Source organism: Aplosporella prunicola (assembly GCF_010093885.1).
Source record: "Aplosporella prunicola CBS 121167 unplaced genomic scaffold K452scaffold_14, whole genome shotgun sequence".
Taxonomy (NCBI): domain Eukaryota; kingdom Fungi; phylum Ascomycota; class Dothideomycetes; order Botryosphaeriales; family Aplosporellaceae; genus Aplosporella; species Aplosporella prunicola.
Window position 1 is genome coordinate 704,663 of NW_022983542.1, and position 14,732 is coordinate 719,394.

Here is a 14,732-nt window from a genome sequence, read left to right on the forward strand (position 1 = left end):
GCGGCCGGAGGGCCAATGGAGGGTGACGTTAGCGCTTGGCGACTAGAAGCCAGACCATGCAGGTGCTCGCCGAAAATAAGCAGCACACCACGCGTCGACTGAGTCCTGCAACCCTCTCCTCTCATCGACTGTCTCTACCTAGAGACGTGCCACTCCTTTGCGAGTAGCCATGGCAAGACTGGGGCGCCCGGCCTTTTTGGCCATCGCCGTCATCTTCCACCTGGTGTACATTTACTCCATCTTTGACATTTACTTCGTTAGCCCCATTGTCAATGGCATGCGCGAGTTCCGCCTGGAATCCAAGGAAGCTCCAGCTAAGCGATTGGTCTTGTTTGTCGGTATGTGCAAATAGAGAACTCCGAGGAAATCGCGCGCGCGTTCGACCGGAATTGGCTTGCTCACTGCTACCGCCACAGGAGACGGCCTGCGTGCCGACAAAGCCTTTCAGTACTTTCCCGACCCTTCGCCCCAAAACCCAGGCTCTCCGGAAGCTCTAGAGCCGCGCCCGCTCGCGCCCTTCATCCGCTCCAAGGTCCTTGACCATGGCACCTTCGGCGTCTCCCACACACGCGTTCCCACCGAGTCTCGCCCCGGTCACGTCGCGCTTATTGCTGGCCTGTATGAGGATGTTTCCGCGGTTACGACGGGCTGGAAGCTGAACCCGGTCAACTTCGACAGCGTCTTCAATCGCAGCCGGCACACGTGGAGCTGGGGCAGCCCTGACATCCTGGCCATGTTTAAGGAGGGTGCGGTACCTGGGCGCGTGGATGCAGACATGTACGGCTCTGAGGCGGAGGATTTTACTCAGGACGCGGTACAATTGGATTACTGGGTCTTTGACCGGGTGAAGGCGTTGTTCCGCGAGGCCAAGAGCAATGCAACGTTGAACGCGGCGCTGCGGCAAGACAAGAACGTGTTTTTCTTGCATTTGCTCGGCCTTGATACCACCGGTCATGCCTACAGGCCATACTCAAAAGAATACCTACACAACATAAAGGTCGTAGACCAGGGCGTGCAAGAGATCACCGAGCTGATCGATGACTTCTACGGGGACGGAAAGACAGCATTTGTCTTCACAGCGGACCACGGCATGAGCGATTGGGGCAGTCATGGAGATGGTCATCCCGACAATACTCGCACTCCTTTGGTTGCATGGGGATCGGGCGTGGCGCCGCCGGTCAAGGTTGCGCAGGGCATTGCTGCTGGCCATGACGAATTGTCCTCGGATTGGAACCTCGATCACATCCAGAGGAACGATGTCGCTCAGGCAGATATTGCAGCGCTAATGGCCTATCTTGTCGGCCTCGATTTCCCGACAAACTCAGTTGGCGAGCTGCCGCTGGCGTTCCTCAATGCGGATACAACGACCAAGGCGGAGGCCTTGCTCGTCAATGCGAAAGAGATCCTCGAAATGTATCGTATCAAAGAGGAGCAGAAGAAGACCACTGTCTTGCGCTACAAGCCGTTCTTGGGCTTCGGAGATGCGGAACACTCGATTGAGCACCGCGTTGCCAAAATCACGGAGACTATTGATAGCGGCAAGGCTGAAGAAGCGATTCGGCAATGCATCAACCTGATGAAGTTGGGGCTGGAAGGTCTCAGGTACCTCCAGACGTATGACTGGCTCTTCTTGCGCGCGCTTGTTACTACGGGATACTTGGGATGGATGGTCTTCGCCATCACGACAGTCATTGATCTGCACGTCTTGCACGGCACAACAGAGACTTCCCGTACGACTGCATCTGCGATCTTTTTCTCTTCTGTCCTGGTCGCTCTTTATTCAATGCTGTTTATTCAGCGCTCGAGGTGGACGTACTACGCCTACGCCATCTTTCCCGTCATGTTCTGGGAAGAGGTGTATGCTCGTAGAAAAGCACTTGTCAGGGGCAGGGAAGCTTTGTTTGGACATATTGGTTCCGCAAAGGATGTGCTGTTGCTGGTAGTCAAATTTGCGGCATCTTTGGGGTTGTTGGAGGCCATTGTGAGTTTTCCCATTTCATTTAGTCGATCGCCTGATTATGGGAGCAATTCATTAATGAAGATGGCAGGTGCAAAGTTATTTCCACAGAGAGGTTTTCACGATCTGTTACCTACTTGCCACTCTGTGGCCCGTCTTCTATGGCATGGATTTCATCAAGAAACACCCAATGCTTGTAGCTACCTGGTGGCTGTCTTGTGGAATGATGAGCAGTTTCACTCTTCTTAGCGCCATCAAGGTGGAGGATATCAACATGATTCTCTTCGGTGGTTCTCTGATGTTCGTGGCCGGCGCTCTGTACCTCGTCTACGAGAAGAGCATACTGGAGCAGTCGACGTCTTCCAATACCAGACTAGCCTCTTCACCAGCGGACGGGATATCTCGAACTATCTTGGGTGTACAACTCGGACTCATCGCTCTCGCGATGGCTGTCACTAAATCCAGCGTCACTTCTTTGCAAACTAAACAAGGACTTCCCCTCGGCACTCAGATTGTCGGCTGGATCGTCTTAGGTATGTAATATGCGACAATATATGGGAACCGTGTGCTAACACATGCCAGTGGCTTCATTAATGGTGCCATTCCTCCACGGGTTACAGCCTAACAACCACTATATTCACCGTCTTGCCATCATTTTCCTTACCTTTTCCCCCATCTTCATCATCCTCACCATTTCCTACGAGGGCCTTTTCTACTTTGCCTTCTGTACGCTTCTGATAACTTGGGTGCGCCTCGAGCATCACATCTATCAATACACGAAGTCTCAAAAACAAACCACGTCCACTGCGTCGCCGCAACAACCGGCGACCAGCGAACTAAACCCCTTGAGCCCGGCTCTCGCTGCGGCAAACGAGCGCCAATCTGCGCTATCACAGGGGAAGTACCGATCCCTTACGCTTGCCGACGCGCGCATCAGTCTCTTCTTCCTCTTTCTGCTGCAAAGCGGCTTCTTCAGCACGGGCAACATTGCATCGATATCGAGCTTTAGTCTCGATGCCGTGTATCGGCTGTTACCGGTGTTCGACCCGTTCTCGCAGGGCGCGCTACTGATGCTCAAGATCCTGGTGCCGTTTGCGCTCATCAGCGCGAACCTGGGCATCCTGAACCGGCGGCTGGGCGTCGCACCTAGCGCGCTCTTCATGCTTGTCATTGCCATGGGCGACGTCATGACGTTGCACTTTTTCTACATGGTGCGCGACGAGGGCTCGTGGCTGGACATTGGGACCAGCATCAGCCATTTCTGCATTGCGAGCGGGCTGGGCGTGTTCGTGGCGGCGCTGGAGGGCGTGAGCGAGGTGTTTGTCGCCGGAGTCGAGTTTGGCGATGTTCCAGGGGTGGGGTTTGTGCAGGAGAAGATGGAACAGGTGGGAGAGGCTGTTAAGGGGGCTGTGGAGGGGGTGAAGGAGAATGGCGTGAAAGCTGGTTAATTGGGAGAGAGTTAGGATACGCGTAGAGATATTGCATGTAGAGGAGTTGAGATGGGGTGGTTGCGTAATGTGCAGTAATGTATTTCGTCTTTTTCACTGGAGTTGGTTGGTGCTTTGAAAGGAACTCTTGAGACTTCTTGGAGCAAAACGGTCAAGCAACACTGAAGGCCTGGATTAGGGGTACAAATTATTTTCTGCATAATTTTTGAGTTTAGGCGGAGTATTGGATGCTCCTGGTTATCTCCACGCTGCAGCGTGAAGGAAGGGAAAGGATCTTGATACACAAGGATTGGCTGAAGGGACCAGCCGCGCGCCTTATCTTTCTTAGTGCGTTTTACCTTACTTCCCCGCATCCAACTACTCTAATATTTATTCATGGCGTCCGCGCCGTTCACTTTTGAGGGCAATTTTCGAGAAAAGGCGCGCCGCAGACCAGGGCCGAAGGCAATTGCCGGGTGGGCCCTACTCCACGCATGACGAGCAGCCAGGGTCTACGGCGATCACAGACGTCTCTTCAGACCAGCGCGTGAGATAGCATCACCTCCGCTGATTTTTAGTAGTCGCGGGCAGCACGATGGGCTGGACGGCGCTCGTATTGGTAATGTCGTGATCAAGGCGGGTATTGACGGCATAACGGCGTCGACGCATTTATTAAACGTTATTTTTCCTTCTCCATTCCTGTGAACTTACCTACTCTTACAACCACCAACCTACTGACAGGAAAGGAACCCCCAACAGCAACGACCATGGCATCGATAACGCAGCCGAAGCTCCCGCCCGTCGTCTTCGACTCGATCATCGAGCAGATCAGCAACACGCCGATGGTGCGGCTCAACCGCATCCCGCAGTCGCTGGGGATCGAGAGCACCGTGTACGCGAAGCTGGAGATGTTCAACGCAGGCGGCAGCGTCAAGGACCGGATCGCGCTGCGGATGATCGAGGAGGCAGAGCGCTCCGGGCGCATCAAGCCGGGGGACACGCTGATTGAGCCGACGAGCGGGAACACGGGCATCGGGCTGGCGCTGGTGGGCGCCGTCAAGGGCTACCGCACCATCATCACGCTGCCGGAGAAGATGAGCCCGGAGAAGGTGGCGGTGCTGCGCGCGCTCAACGCCGAAATCATCCGCACGCCCACGGCCGCCGCGTTTGATTCCCCGGAGAGCCATATCGGCGTCGCCAGGAGGCTAGAGAAGGAGCTCCCCAACGCCCACATTCTGGACCAGTATGGCAACAAGGATAACCCGCTTGCGCACGAGCTGGGCACTGCCGAGGAGATTTGGCGCCAGACCGACGGCAAGGTGACGTGCCTGGTGGCGGGCGCGGGCACCGGCGGCACCATCACGGGCATTGCGCGCGGCTTGCGTAAGCACAGCAAGGACGTCAAGATCGTGGCGGCGGACCCCCAGGGAAGCATTTTGGCGCTGCCGTCGCAGCTGAACGAAGAGTTTGCGAACCAGCCCTACAAGGTCGAGGGCATTGGCTATGACTTCATCCCTGACGTCTTGGACCAAAAGGCCGTCGACACTTGGTACAAGACGGACGACCGCGAGTCGTTCCAGTATGCGCGGCGCCTGATTGCCGAGGAGGGCATTCTTTGCGGTGGCAGCAGTGGCAGCGCCATGGCTGCTGCGGTGAGGGCCGTCAAGGAGTTGGGGCTTGGGAAGGACGACGTCGTTGTCGTCGTGCTGCCCGACAGCATCCGAAGCTACCTGAGCAAGGTATGTACCGCTACTTCCTCAGCATTTCTTGCGCCGATACTGACTACAGCCACAGTTCGTCGACGACGACTGGCTCGCCGCCAACGACCTCCTCCCGCCCACGCCGCCCGAGACACAGCTCTCGCCCATCAGCAACAACAGCAAAGACGCGTACGGCGGGGCGACGATCAGCTCGCTGCGGCTAAAGCCGGTGACGACGGTGTCGGCGGACTCGCCGTGCGCCGAAGCCATCGAAACCATGCGCGACAAGGGCTTCGACCAGCTGCCCGTGTCGTCGGCCAAGGGCTCGCGCCTCGTCGGCCTCGTCACGCTGGGCAACCTGCTCTCGTACATTAGCAACGGCCGCGCCACGGCCGCGTCGCCCGTCCGCGACGTCATGTTCGACTTTAGCAAGCTCTCCGAGACCGTCACCGACCCCACCGACTACTCGGCCGCGCTGAAGGGGGCCGAGAACCTCGTCCTGACTGAGGACAAGGAGAAAGCAAAGGGGCGCCGCAGGAAGTTTGTCGAGATTACGCGCGATACGCCGCTGAGTGCGCTGAGCAGGTTCTTTGAGTGGAATAGCGCTGCCGTCGTCACGGAGAAGGGGGAGAGTGGTGGTGTCAAGGCTGTGGCGGTTGTGACGAAGGTGGATTTGCTGGGCTGGCTTGTGAAGCAGGGCAAGAAGAACTAGGTGGTGCGGCAGGTTTGTCGAGACAGTGGGGTGGGGGTATGGTAGTGGAGAGGCTGGCATGTTCGCGAGAGGGGATGGATGCTCATACATGGACGCAGTGCTGTCCTCACTCAGCACGTACAGCACAAGGAAGGAACGATGGAAAGAAGGAAACGACACGGGCAATGGCGTTCAGGACCGCATTCAACGTGGGTAAGAGCGCGGCGCTCCCGGTCTTTTGTTACTTTTATTTTAGTTTTTATTTCTACACAAGCACCTGCCTGGGTACCTAGTAGTTAGTTAGTTAGGTAGGTAGGTAGGTACGTTGGTAGAGAGGCGGACACGAGCGAGTGATTGGTGCAAAAGATCTGGGAATTCCGACCGGCGGCGCCGTGTCGATGCATCTCCTCCACCTGCTCAACCTAGGTGGACTCGCGGCGCGTCTTCTCTGCTGGGGCTGGGGAATGAGGATTGTTATTATTATTATTATTATTTTGGTTGATGTTTTGTGTTGGTTTGTGTTGGTTCGTGTGGCGTGCGTGCGTGTGTGTGTAGTTGATCTGGTTTGGTGGTGCTGAGGGTTGGGGTTGGAGAGCCGATCTCATGTGCGCGTGCGCGTCGTCGTGCTCGCGTCTTGTCTTGCAATGCGACGGGCGTGTTTCTGTGTCGTTGTGTGTATGAGACTGTGTTCATGGGAACGCGATGGCAGTACATGTATACCTATCTAGGTACAGAGTACGTCGTCAGGTGTGGAAGAGAGCCCATTCCATCCATCTCATCCCATTGGGGGTCCCACAACCACTCCCCATCCACACCTAAGCACAGACAAGACGTCTTTGTCATTTCGCTACAGTAGCTAGCTACCTACCCAGGTATTCCCAAACTCACCGCTCCAAGAAACAGCAAAACCAACGCAACAGCGAGCGATGCGCCAAAACGTCGCGAGCGCGCGGGCGCTGCTCACCGACCCAGCCACCAGCGGTATCCCTAGGTCCCTTGCTCCTCCCTTCGCTCGCTCCCCACTTCCCACTCTCACCCACGCACCCACGCACCCACGCCGTTGCCGTCGCAATTACAATCACAACCCCAAACCCCCCCTTCGCCACCCCCGCCCCCTCCCGTCCCGTCCCGCCAGCCAGCCAGCCAGCACAGCCCCAACAACCCAACCCAACCCTACCCTACCGTGCCTTAGCCAACCCACCGCAAGGTAGGAAGAGGTGGACCTGACTCGCCCCGCCCCTCGTCACCCGCGTGCCGATCCGGTCGGTAGGTCTGTGCCTAGAGTGGCGGGACGGGCCGAACCTTGTGGTCACGACTGGGGTTGGGGTTGGGGTGTGTGGGCTAGAGGGAATTGGAGGAGGGGTACTAGGTGTGGGTTGTTTTTTGTTCTGATAATTTTGTTTTTATTTTTAGTCTGTTTTGGATTGTTTTGGTTGTGGGATTTGGGGCTGGGTTGGGTTTTGGGTTGGAATTGGGGGTTGGGAGGAGTGAGGAGTGGGGTATCTGCTGCTCGGCGAGTGGTTTCCTTGGACAGCGACGGGACGGGGTAGCGACCTAGGGTGGCGAGGAGGAGGAGGGCGCGAAAGTAGGTACAGTAGCTAGGTAGCGACTGGACAGCGCGACGGCGGAAGTTGGGCGCAAGGCGTAGGTACGGGCGGGCGCGTGCGGGTCAGGCCGATAGATGAGTGGACCTGCCAGCAGAGCCTGCTGCGGAAAAACGCCCCCCCATGATATCACCGCCGAAAAACAAACAAAAAAAAAAAAAAAAAAAAAAAAAAAAAAAAAAAAAAAAAAAAAGTAGGGAGTAAGGAAGAAAAGAGGGGAGGGAGATGAGAGGGGGGTAGAGTGGGGAAAATCAAAAGAAAATAAAAAATAAAATAAAAATGGATTCGAACTTGAGTTTGACCTTGGATTTGGAAATGGGGAAAAATCAATCAAGAGAGAAAAGAAAAACAGAGACAAATCGTCGCAGCAACCGCCAACCGCTGCACGCGGCCGTTGGGAGGAGGGTGGCGAAGGGGCGAGATGAAGTACGAGTGCGCCTACATGGCCGGGGTTTCACGATGCCCAGGCAGTTTGGTAGGTAGAGCTAAGACATGTATGTACGGGTCCTTGAGAGGTTTGTAGACGGAGAGAGCAGAGCAGACCCCACATGCCCATCGATCTCCCGCATCGTAGCTGATCACCCATCTCCATTAGTGCACCAACCAACCAAGCAAACTCGCCTCGCCTCTCCTTCCCTCTCCTTCCCTCACCCTACCCCCTACCCACGGCACGCACCCGTTTCGTTTTGGTTCATTTCGCCAGCCAGCCCAGGCCAGCCCAGGCAACGCGTCTGTCTGTCTGACGCAAGGGCAAGGCACGCACGCACGCACTGCTTGCTTACACGCCCACCCACCCACAGACACACACACACGACACACACGCCCACGCGCGTGGCGTCGCCGTCGCACGGGCGCGAGTGCGTACGTACGGCGTAGGGTTGTCGCTGTCAGCGTGGCGGCTGATGCTGCTGCTGCTGCTGCTTTTTCGTGCGTGCTGGCTGGCGGGGACGCTGGCGGACGCTGCATGCGCGCGCGCGCGCGCGTGTGTGTGTGTGCGCAAGGCAGGCAGGCTGGCTGGGCCCGCGGGTGCGGTACGCTGCTGTGGTTGTGGTGGTTGTGGGGCTGGGCTGAGCTGGGGTAAGGGTTCGGATGATGGGGGATGGTGGCACGGTATGGATGTGGGTGTGGGTGTGGGTGTGGGTAGGGGTGAGCGGAGGCATCGCCGCACGAGTGAGGCTGAGGCTGGGCATGGAGGATGGGGTAGAGAGGTAGAGGTGGGGGAGTTGGGGGCCAGGGGAGGGGTGTCTGCAAGCTGGCTGCTGGTTTGCGCGGTCGAGAGTCGAGACTGCTGGAGAGGAAAGAAACTTCCAAGAGTTCGGGCATGGATTGGCCATGGGCGTGTGTGCTTGGTTTTCGATGCTGATGCTGATGCTGCTGTTTGCTACTTGCTACTTGCTACTTGCTACCTGCCATTGCATTGATGGATGCTTACTTATTCACTTACTAACTGCCTACCCTATCGACTAGAACCTCCTCTCCCTCTACTTCCCGATAACCCACCATCATCCGCCCTTCACCTACTACGCCCTACCTACGTCTACGTACGCCTCCCCAGCCCGACCCAACACCACGCACCACGCACGCCTAGCAGCGACAGTGACACACACACGCGCGCGCGCGCGCAAACAAGCAGCAAACAAGCACCCGCGCACGCACTCAGGCGCGTACATAAGCACGCAGCAAAGCCTCGGCGCGGTGCGCTGGGTGGCTGGCTGTGCTAGGTAAGTACGTAGATATGTAGGTAGATATGTACGATGTACGTAGACATGTATGTACGTATGATGTAGGCACTAGGTAGGATGTAGCCGCGCGCGATCCGTGGTCTAGGTACGTGCCTAGGTAACTAGGTAGTTAGTGCCTATGGGAATGGAAATAGGGGGTGAGGCGGTGGCGCGCGGTGGCGGCGGGTGTGGTGGGGGTGATGGGTTGGCGTGGGTGTAGTTTGGGGAGGTTAGATGCTGTGAGTGACTGAGTTGGCAAATAAATGAATGGATGGTAGGATGGATGGATGGATGGATGGATAGATAGGAGGAGGAGGAGGTGGTGGTGGTGGTGGTGGTGGCGGTGGTTAGGCGGCCTGCCTGCTGAATGGCTTGTGCGGCTGTGATGTAGTGATGTTTGCTCTGTTCTGCTCTTCCCTGCGTGGGCGGGTGAGTGCGCAAGTGCAAGTGAGTCACTGAGTGCGATCACGAAGGCAGGTAAACAGGTCACTGTCACTGTCGCCGTCACTGCCACCGTCACCGTCATAGCCACAGTAACAGTCACTGGCGCCATTCCATGCCCTGAACAAGCGCGTACATACATACATGCACGTCAAGGCAAGGCAAGGCAAGACGAGGCACGCAAGCACGCAACCAAGCAAGCAAATAAGTAGGCTCATATGATTGTTGATTATAGAAGGACAGCAACAGCAACAGCAGCAGCAGCAACAACAACGGTACCAACAACACCAAGTCTCAGAGCTCGACGCCGGGGGCCGCCTACACGCAGCCGCGTCACACCATGGCGCGTGCCAAAGACGCGGCCTGTTCTGCGATCGTGGACGGCGAGGGGAGGAGGGAGGAGTGGGTGGGCGAGGGACGGGCGAAGCGAAGCGGAGCGAAGCGAAGCAAAGCAAAGTAGAAGAAGAACTAGGAAGAAGAAGAAAAAGCTACCTAGCAGACAGGGCGTTGATGGGGGAATAATAGGTGGATAGGTAGGTAAGGTAAGAGAATGATGGTGAAGTGAAGCGAAGAAGAGCTGATTTCGTAATCATACACTTTGCGGTACTGCCGTAGTTTTGGTTTAGGGTTTAGCAACGGTGATGGCGGCGGCGGCGATGATAATAATGATGATGGTGGTGGCAGTAGTGGTGATTGTGATTGTGATGGTGGTGGCGATAAGCAGTGAGTGAGTGGACTGGCAGGGTTGGGGAGATCAAGAATGTCGCCACGCGCGCTCGATTTGCCTTTTCGCCGTCATCGCCATCGCCATCGCTTTAGGCCCTCCCTTCCTGCTTGATGATTTGCCCGTCAAGAAAAGAAAAGAAAGAAAAAAAGAAAAGTGAAAAAAAGCAAGCAAGTGTGAAATGACAGGAGGGCGGGGAAGAAGAGAAGAGAGAGAAAAAAAAAGGACGAGATGCGTGCCGGCCACTCCAGACGGTGTGTATGGGTGTGTGGTGTGTGGTGGTTGGCAATCTAGACGCAAAGCGCGGAACCAGAGCGCCCAACCACGCATCCCAGCCTCCCCTCCCCCGCCCTCCCCTTCACACCCAGCCCTCGCTGCGCCCCTCGCTCCTTGTCCCGCTTCTACCGCCAGCCCCCCGCCACCGTCGCTGTCGCCCAGCAGTAAGGTAGCATCGCCCCAAGATGTGTGTTTGAGTGCGTGTGTGTGATGTGTTTTTTTGTTTTACGTTGGATCTCGCCCCGTTGCGCCGCCTAATGGTGGATGGATACCCGGATGGATGCCGCTCCCACCATTACCAGCCCGAGCATAAAAGCTCAGGAAGCAGTTGCCTTCTTCGCCCTCCCTTCCTCTCCTCCGGTAAGAAGTTGAGAGAAGAAGAAGACGAAGAGACGTGAGCTGATGCATGCATCTTTGGGAAGAAGGAGGAGACGGGTAAAGAGCCTAGCTAGCAAGCAGCGATACGTAGAAAGGAAACCAAACTCGATCAAGCATATAGCAGCGTAGCATAGCATGCGGGTCGTGAGTCGTAACATCTGAGGCACATCAACAGAAGGAAAAACATAGTGGTTCGATCCGCCAACAAAAGAAATCCCACAAGCCAGAGCGACAGGAAAGGAAAAAGATATTAGGCACGAAGAGATAGAGAGAGCGAGCAGGTCCAGCCGACCGTTTTGCGCGGACAGGAAGAAGAGTTCGTCGTCGTCAATCATCTCGTGATGGTGATGGTTTGGGGGGTAAGAGAGTAGGTAGTAGGTATGGAGCAGCAGAAAGGAAACCCGAGAGTCCTGGAAGATATTGACGCCGTTGAATCCCCCCATTTCCTCTCTTTGACCAGTACTCCTGTCCGTCTTTTCCTTGGAACCATACTCGACCCGTTATTCCCGCGTTGCTTTGGGGGCCGGTTCCGAAATGGCCTTGCCTCGTCATCCATCAAAACGCCGGCAAATGCCGCAGAATATTCGCAAGAGAAGAGGCGGGCCAGTGCTGCGTGCTAGGGGTAGGATGTCTGTTTTGGGGCCTGGAAAATTATGCTTTACGTCGGGGATAAAATGCTGACGCGATGCCGAAACAAGAAATTCATTGCAAAAGTGAAAGTTGTAGAGTGGAAGCGTTGAGACATCCGTAGATTTGTCGTGGCCGAGGGACGTGGCATGGCTCCTGGTGTGTTGCCGACGAGGATGGTGCCATCCCTCGTACAGGTTGACTGATGTGACCCTGAACGACCTCTAGTAGCCAGCGCCAGCGTTGAGGTCAGGATAGTAGCCACGGCTTGTCTCGACACCTTGGAAGCGGCCACAGCTGCCCATGCTCCATGACGACGGGATAGTCTCACCGTACTCGGCCTTGACCCTCTTGGACGGGTCATATTCCGGCTTGGGCCCGACAGGGAGACCTGCCTCAGCGAGCGGACTGGGATAATACTGGTACCCGTCGAAGTGGTCCATGGCTTTACTGTCCTCGTCAAGCAAGGCCTGTTCGCCAACTAAGCCCTCGACGGGGCCTCCGCTGATCGAGCTGGCGGAACTGACGGAATGGCTCCCGACAGGACTAGGGTCAAGGGGGTATTGACTACCTCGGTAGACAGCTCCGCCCATGCCTGCACCTCCGAGCATTGCGAGGCTGTTGGGAAGACCGCGGCCGGCTGCGCCCGGTGCGCCAGGAGCTCCAAAGGCCTGGTGACCTGGGCCACCGGCGCCGCTACCAGTCCCAGGCCCGCCGCGCGACGAGCTAGCACTGTGCGGTCCCTCGTGTTGGTAGTGGCTTGGTGACCTTCCCCGAACGACAACGGCGGCTGACACACGCTGTGCGACCCTAACCCAGTCGGGAGTTTGCTCGCCCGGCCGCCGCACGTCAGCGTAGAGTTCGACGATGAGGTGGTAATACTGTTGCTGCGCGCGCCGCTTGCCGTTGTTCGCAGTCGCCGATTTGAACTGGATGCGCTCAAAAGTGTGTTGGTGGCTAGTCGAGTGGCCTGCTGGCGAGTACTGCTGCTCTGGGTCTGCCTGGAGAGGAAGGTATGGAGAAGCCATGGCGGCGGAAGTATGAAAGGTGTTGATGGGGTACCCGTGGGGGTCTGTCTGTGTCTTATTTGGGGGCGTGGGGGCAAGCTTCTCCATCTTGATCGACGTTTGAGGGCCCTTGTCGCGCTTCGGTGTATGTTGCACCAGCTCGATGGATTTTCCAGACGCCCCGTCGACGGCCGCAGACAGCGTGACTGCCATTGCTTGTATTTGCTCGGGGCCGTTTCTGCTGCCACGGTCCAGGTAGAGCCGGGCATTAGGGAGATGAGGAGAAAGGCTGTACGAGGCCACAACAGAGAAGTAGTTCCTGCGATAGCATGTCCAAGTGCGGTCCAAGGAGTAGAAGAAGCCCTTCTCGACACGGCAAGTGATCTGCGGCACGATGATCTGCCCGTCGCTGCTGATCTCGTGGAACGTCTCTTGATCCGCGAACGGGGGTGACTCGGTCTGCTGCCGCGTATCATGCTGGGTGGGATAGGTGAGCATGGTTGCGGCGTTGGTGTAGGGAGGTATTGCGCCAGGAGGAGACAGCGAGAGGGATTGTTGAGACAGGACGCTCCTGGGGGTATCCGGCACGGAAGAGTAGGGGGTTCTGTTGGTGAGGGAATCGGCGTGGCTGCGTGGAGATAGAGCGCCGTGGCGGTGTAGACCAGGCGTTGAAGTGGTATAATTGTCTCGCGCGGTCGTACTGAGCGACGGTGACACGGGATTACCTAGACCTGGAGAGCGAGCCGGAGGTAACATTACTGATTGCGAACCGTCCGCTCTTGAAATCGCTCGGTCAGCCGTCACTCGTGCCATCTGGACCAGCCACGGGCTGTGGACGCCACGACGGAGGGCGGGCGGGACTCGAGCGGAGACTTACATTAGCGACCCGCGACGGAAGCTCGGGTGCCCAAAGGACTGCTGGGGGTAGCTGGCCGTGTTTGCGAAGACGGGGGAGGTGGTCGAATACGGTTGCGCCACGCCGCCTATTTGTTGTTGTTGTTGCGGGTAGAAGGCCGGGCCGGGGAGCGAAGAGTAGGCGATGGAGGAGGCGTTGGACCTCGGGCTCGTGGAGATGGAGCCGGGGCTGGTGTCAGCGTGGAAACTGCGAATTATGCGTCGTCAGTCATGGCCTCGCAGCAATGGTGCCTATTGAGATAAGGTGCGAAATGGCTGAGGATGTGTAACCCAATGAGCACAGTGACACAGTTTAAGTTGACAATCCTGAGCAGAGCAAAACAACACGATGGGGCCAGGGTAGTCGTGTGATCAATGTGACAACCACGCTGGCGGGAGGTAGAGGACTACCGAATGATCGGGACGTGTGCGACGGGTTTGAAGTTAGGCTCGACGACGTGTGTTTGCCTTCGGGGGCCGTGAAGATGACTCGGAGAGGTGCTTGCTGCGGGCGCCAAGGCAACCAGTGGGAAAAGCAAGGCCGGAAATTGCGGGCGGGCGAGGGAGGCATGTCCAATGAAAAGAGTTGACCTACTGTCTATCATGTGCCGCGGATCGAGGTGCCATGTAACTAGCAGCATTGCCTTGGGGGAGCGACAGTAAGCTGCCCGCTGACTGGTCACGCCGAACCAGAAGCGGGTCCGGCACCCCTCCTCCTGCATAGGAGGTATGATGTGCATAAGAGCCAATACCGTCGATGCACTGCTGCTCCGACGACGACAGTTGCTGCGACCCCAGCGTGAGGGGTTGGATCAGTGCTATGGCGGACGTCAGCCAATCAGCCCTCGGGGCGGGACGTGGGACGAAAACGACGGATCTGAGGCAGTTACACCAGCGCGCGGCGGGCGGAGAGGAGGAGCGCGGCCAGCTGAAACATAAATATAGAGTAGGCGGAGGGAAGGCGGCTGACCTTGGTTCATGGCGGGCGTGGGGCGTGGGACTGGGGGCGACGCGCCGGGTCGCTCGGGGGTGGCGTGCGACAGGACGGTGGGCTCTGGCCTCTGCTGCGCTCTGGCAGCGCGGGCCCCGAGAAAAAGTACTGCTGCGCAGAGAGCGCGCGACCCGCTTTGGTCCGGCCGGAGGCAAGGGTTCGTCCTCTCGTTGCTTTTTTCGGGACTCCCGACCCGGCTGCAGAATCGCAGACGTTTCCCTGCTCGTCTGAACCAGCGGTCAGATGCCTTTCTCGCCCTGCAGCCCAAATTGCGTGGCGTCTTTTTTTTTTTTT

At 57.1% G+C, this 14,732-nt stretch overlaps 7 protein-coding genes across 7 annotated transcripts; 3 read left to right on the plus strand and 4 right to left on the minus strand.

Moving 5' to 3' along the window:
• Nucleotides 1-106: 106 nt before the first annotated feature.
• Nucleotides 107-3,676, plus strand: K452DRAFT_272309 (uncharacterized protein). The gene is made up of 4 exons (XM_033539083.1): nucleotides 107-338; nucleotides 417-1,981; nucleotides 2,049-2,490; nucleotides 2,540-3,676. Exons 1-4 carry the CDS (start codon nucleotides 170-172, stop codon nucleotides 3,403-3,405), a joined length of 3,042 nt encoding a protein of 1,013 aa, XP_033397146.1. The 5' UTR covers nucleotides 107-169; the 3' UTR covers nucleotides 3,406-3,676.
• A 155-nt stretch (nucleotides 3,677-3,831) lies between these two features.
• Nucleotides 3,832-6,279, plus strand: K452DRAFT_272312 (uncharacterized protein). Its single transcript, XM_033539084.1, has 2 exons — nucleotides 3,832-5,123; nucleotides 5,179-6,279. Exons 1-2 carry the CDS (start codon nucleotides 4,152-4,154, stop codon nucleotides 5,794-5,796), a joined length of 1,590 nt encoding a protein of 529 aa, XP_033397147.1. The 5' UTR covers nucleotides 3,832-4,151; the 3' UTR covers nucleotides 5,797-6,279.
• Nucleotides 6,185-6,884, minus strand: K452DRAFT_288135 (uncharacterized protein). Its single transcript, XM_033540595.1, has one exon. The coding sequence runs from the start codon at nucleotides 6,487-6,489 to the stop codon at nucleotides 6,265-6,267; it is 225 nt and encodes a 74-aa protein (XP_033397148.1). The 5' UTR covers nucleotides 6,490-6,884; the 3' UTR covers nucleotides 6,185-6,264.
• A 1,133-nt stretch (nucleotides 6,885-8,017) lies between these two features.
• On the minus strand, nucleotides 8,018-8,802 carry K452DRAFT_288138 (uncharacterized protein). The gene has a single exon (XM_033540596.1). It carries the CDS (start codon nucleotides 8,711-8,713, stop codon nucleotides 8,267-8,269), a length of 447 nt encoding a protein of 148 aa, XP_033397149.1. The 5' UTR covers nucleotides 8,714-8,802; the 3' UTR covers nucleotides 8,018-8,266.
• Nucleotides 8,803-10,260: 1,458 nt separating this feature from the next.
• K452DRAFT_39532 (uncharacterized protein) lies at nucleotides 10,261-10,805 on the plus strand. Its single transcript, XM_033546610.1, has one exon. The coding sequence runs from the start codon at nucleotides 10,447-10,449 to the stop codon at nucleotides 10,750-10,752; it is 306 nt and encodes a 101-aa protein (XP_033397150.1). The 5' UTR covers nucleotides 10,261-10,446; the 3' UTR covers nucleotides 10,753-10,805.
• On the minus strand, nucleotides 10,806-11,566 carry K452DRAFT_39531 (uncharacterized protein). Its single transcript, XM_033546609.1, has one exon. It carries the CDS (start codon nucleotides 11,360-11,362, stop codon nucleotides 10,859-10,861), a length of 504 nt encoding a protein of 167 aa, XP_033397151.1. The 5' UTR covers nucleotides 11,363-11,566; the 3' UTR covers nucleotides 10,806-10,858.
• A 204-nt stretch (nucleotides 11,567-11,770) lies between these two features.
• On the minus strand, nucleotides 11,771-13,648 carry K452DRAFT_228903 (uncharacterized protein; the record flags this gene model as incomplete). Its single annotated transcript, XM_033537000.1, has 2 exons — nucleotides 11,771-13,356; nucleotides 13,447-13,648. Coding segments are annotated over 2 exons (1,788 nt in total), but the record flags the coding sequence as incomplete, so codon positions are not given.
• Between the last annotated feature and the right edge of the window lie 1,084 nt (nucleotides 13,649-14,732).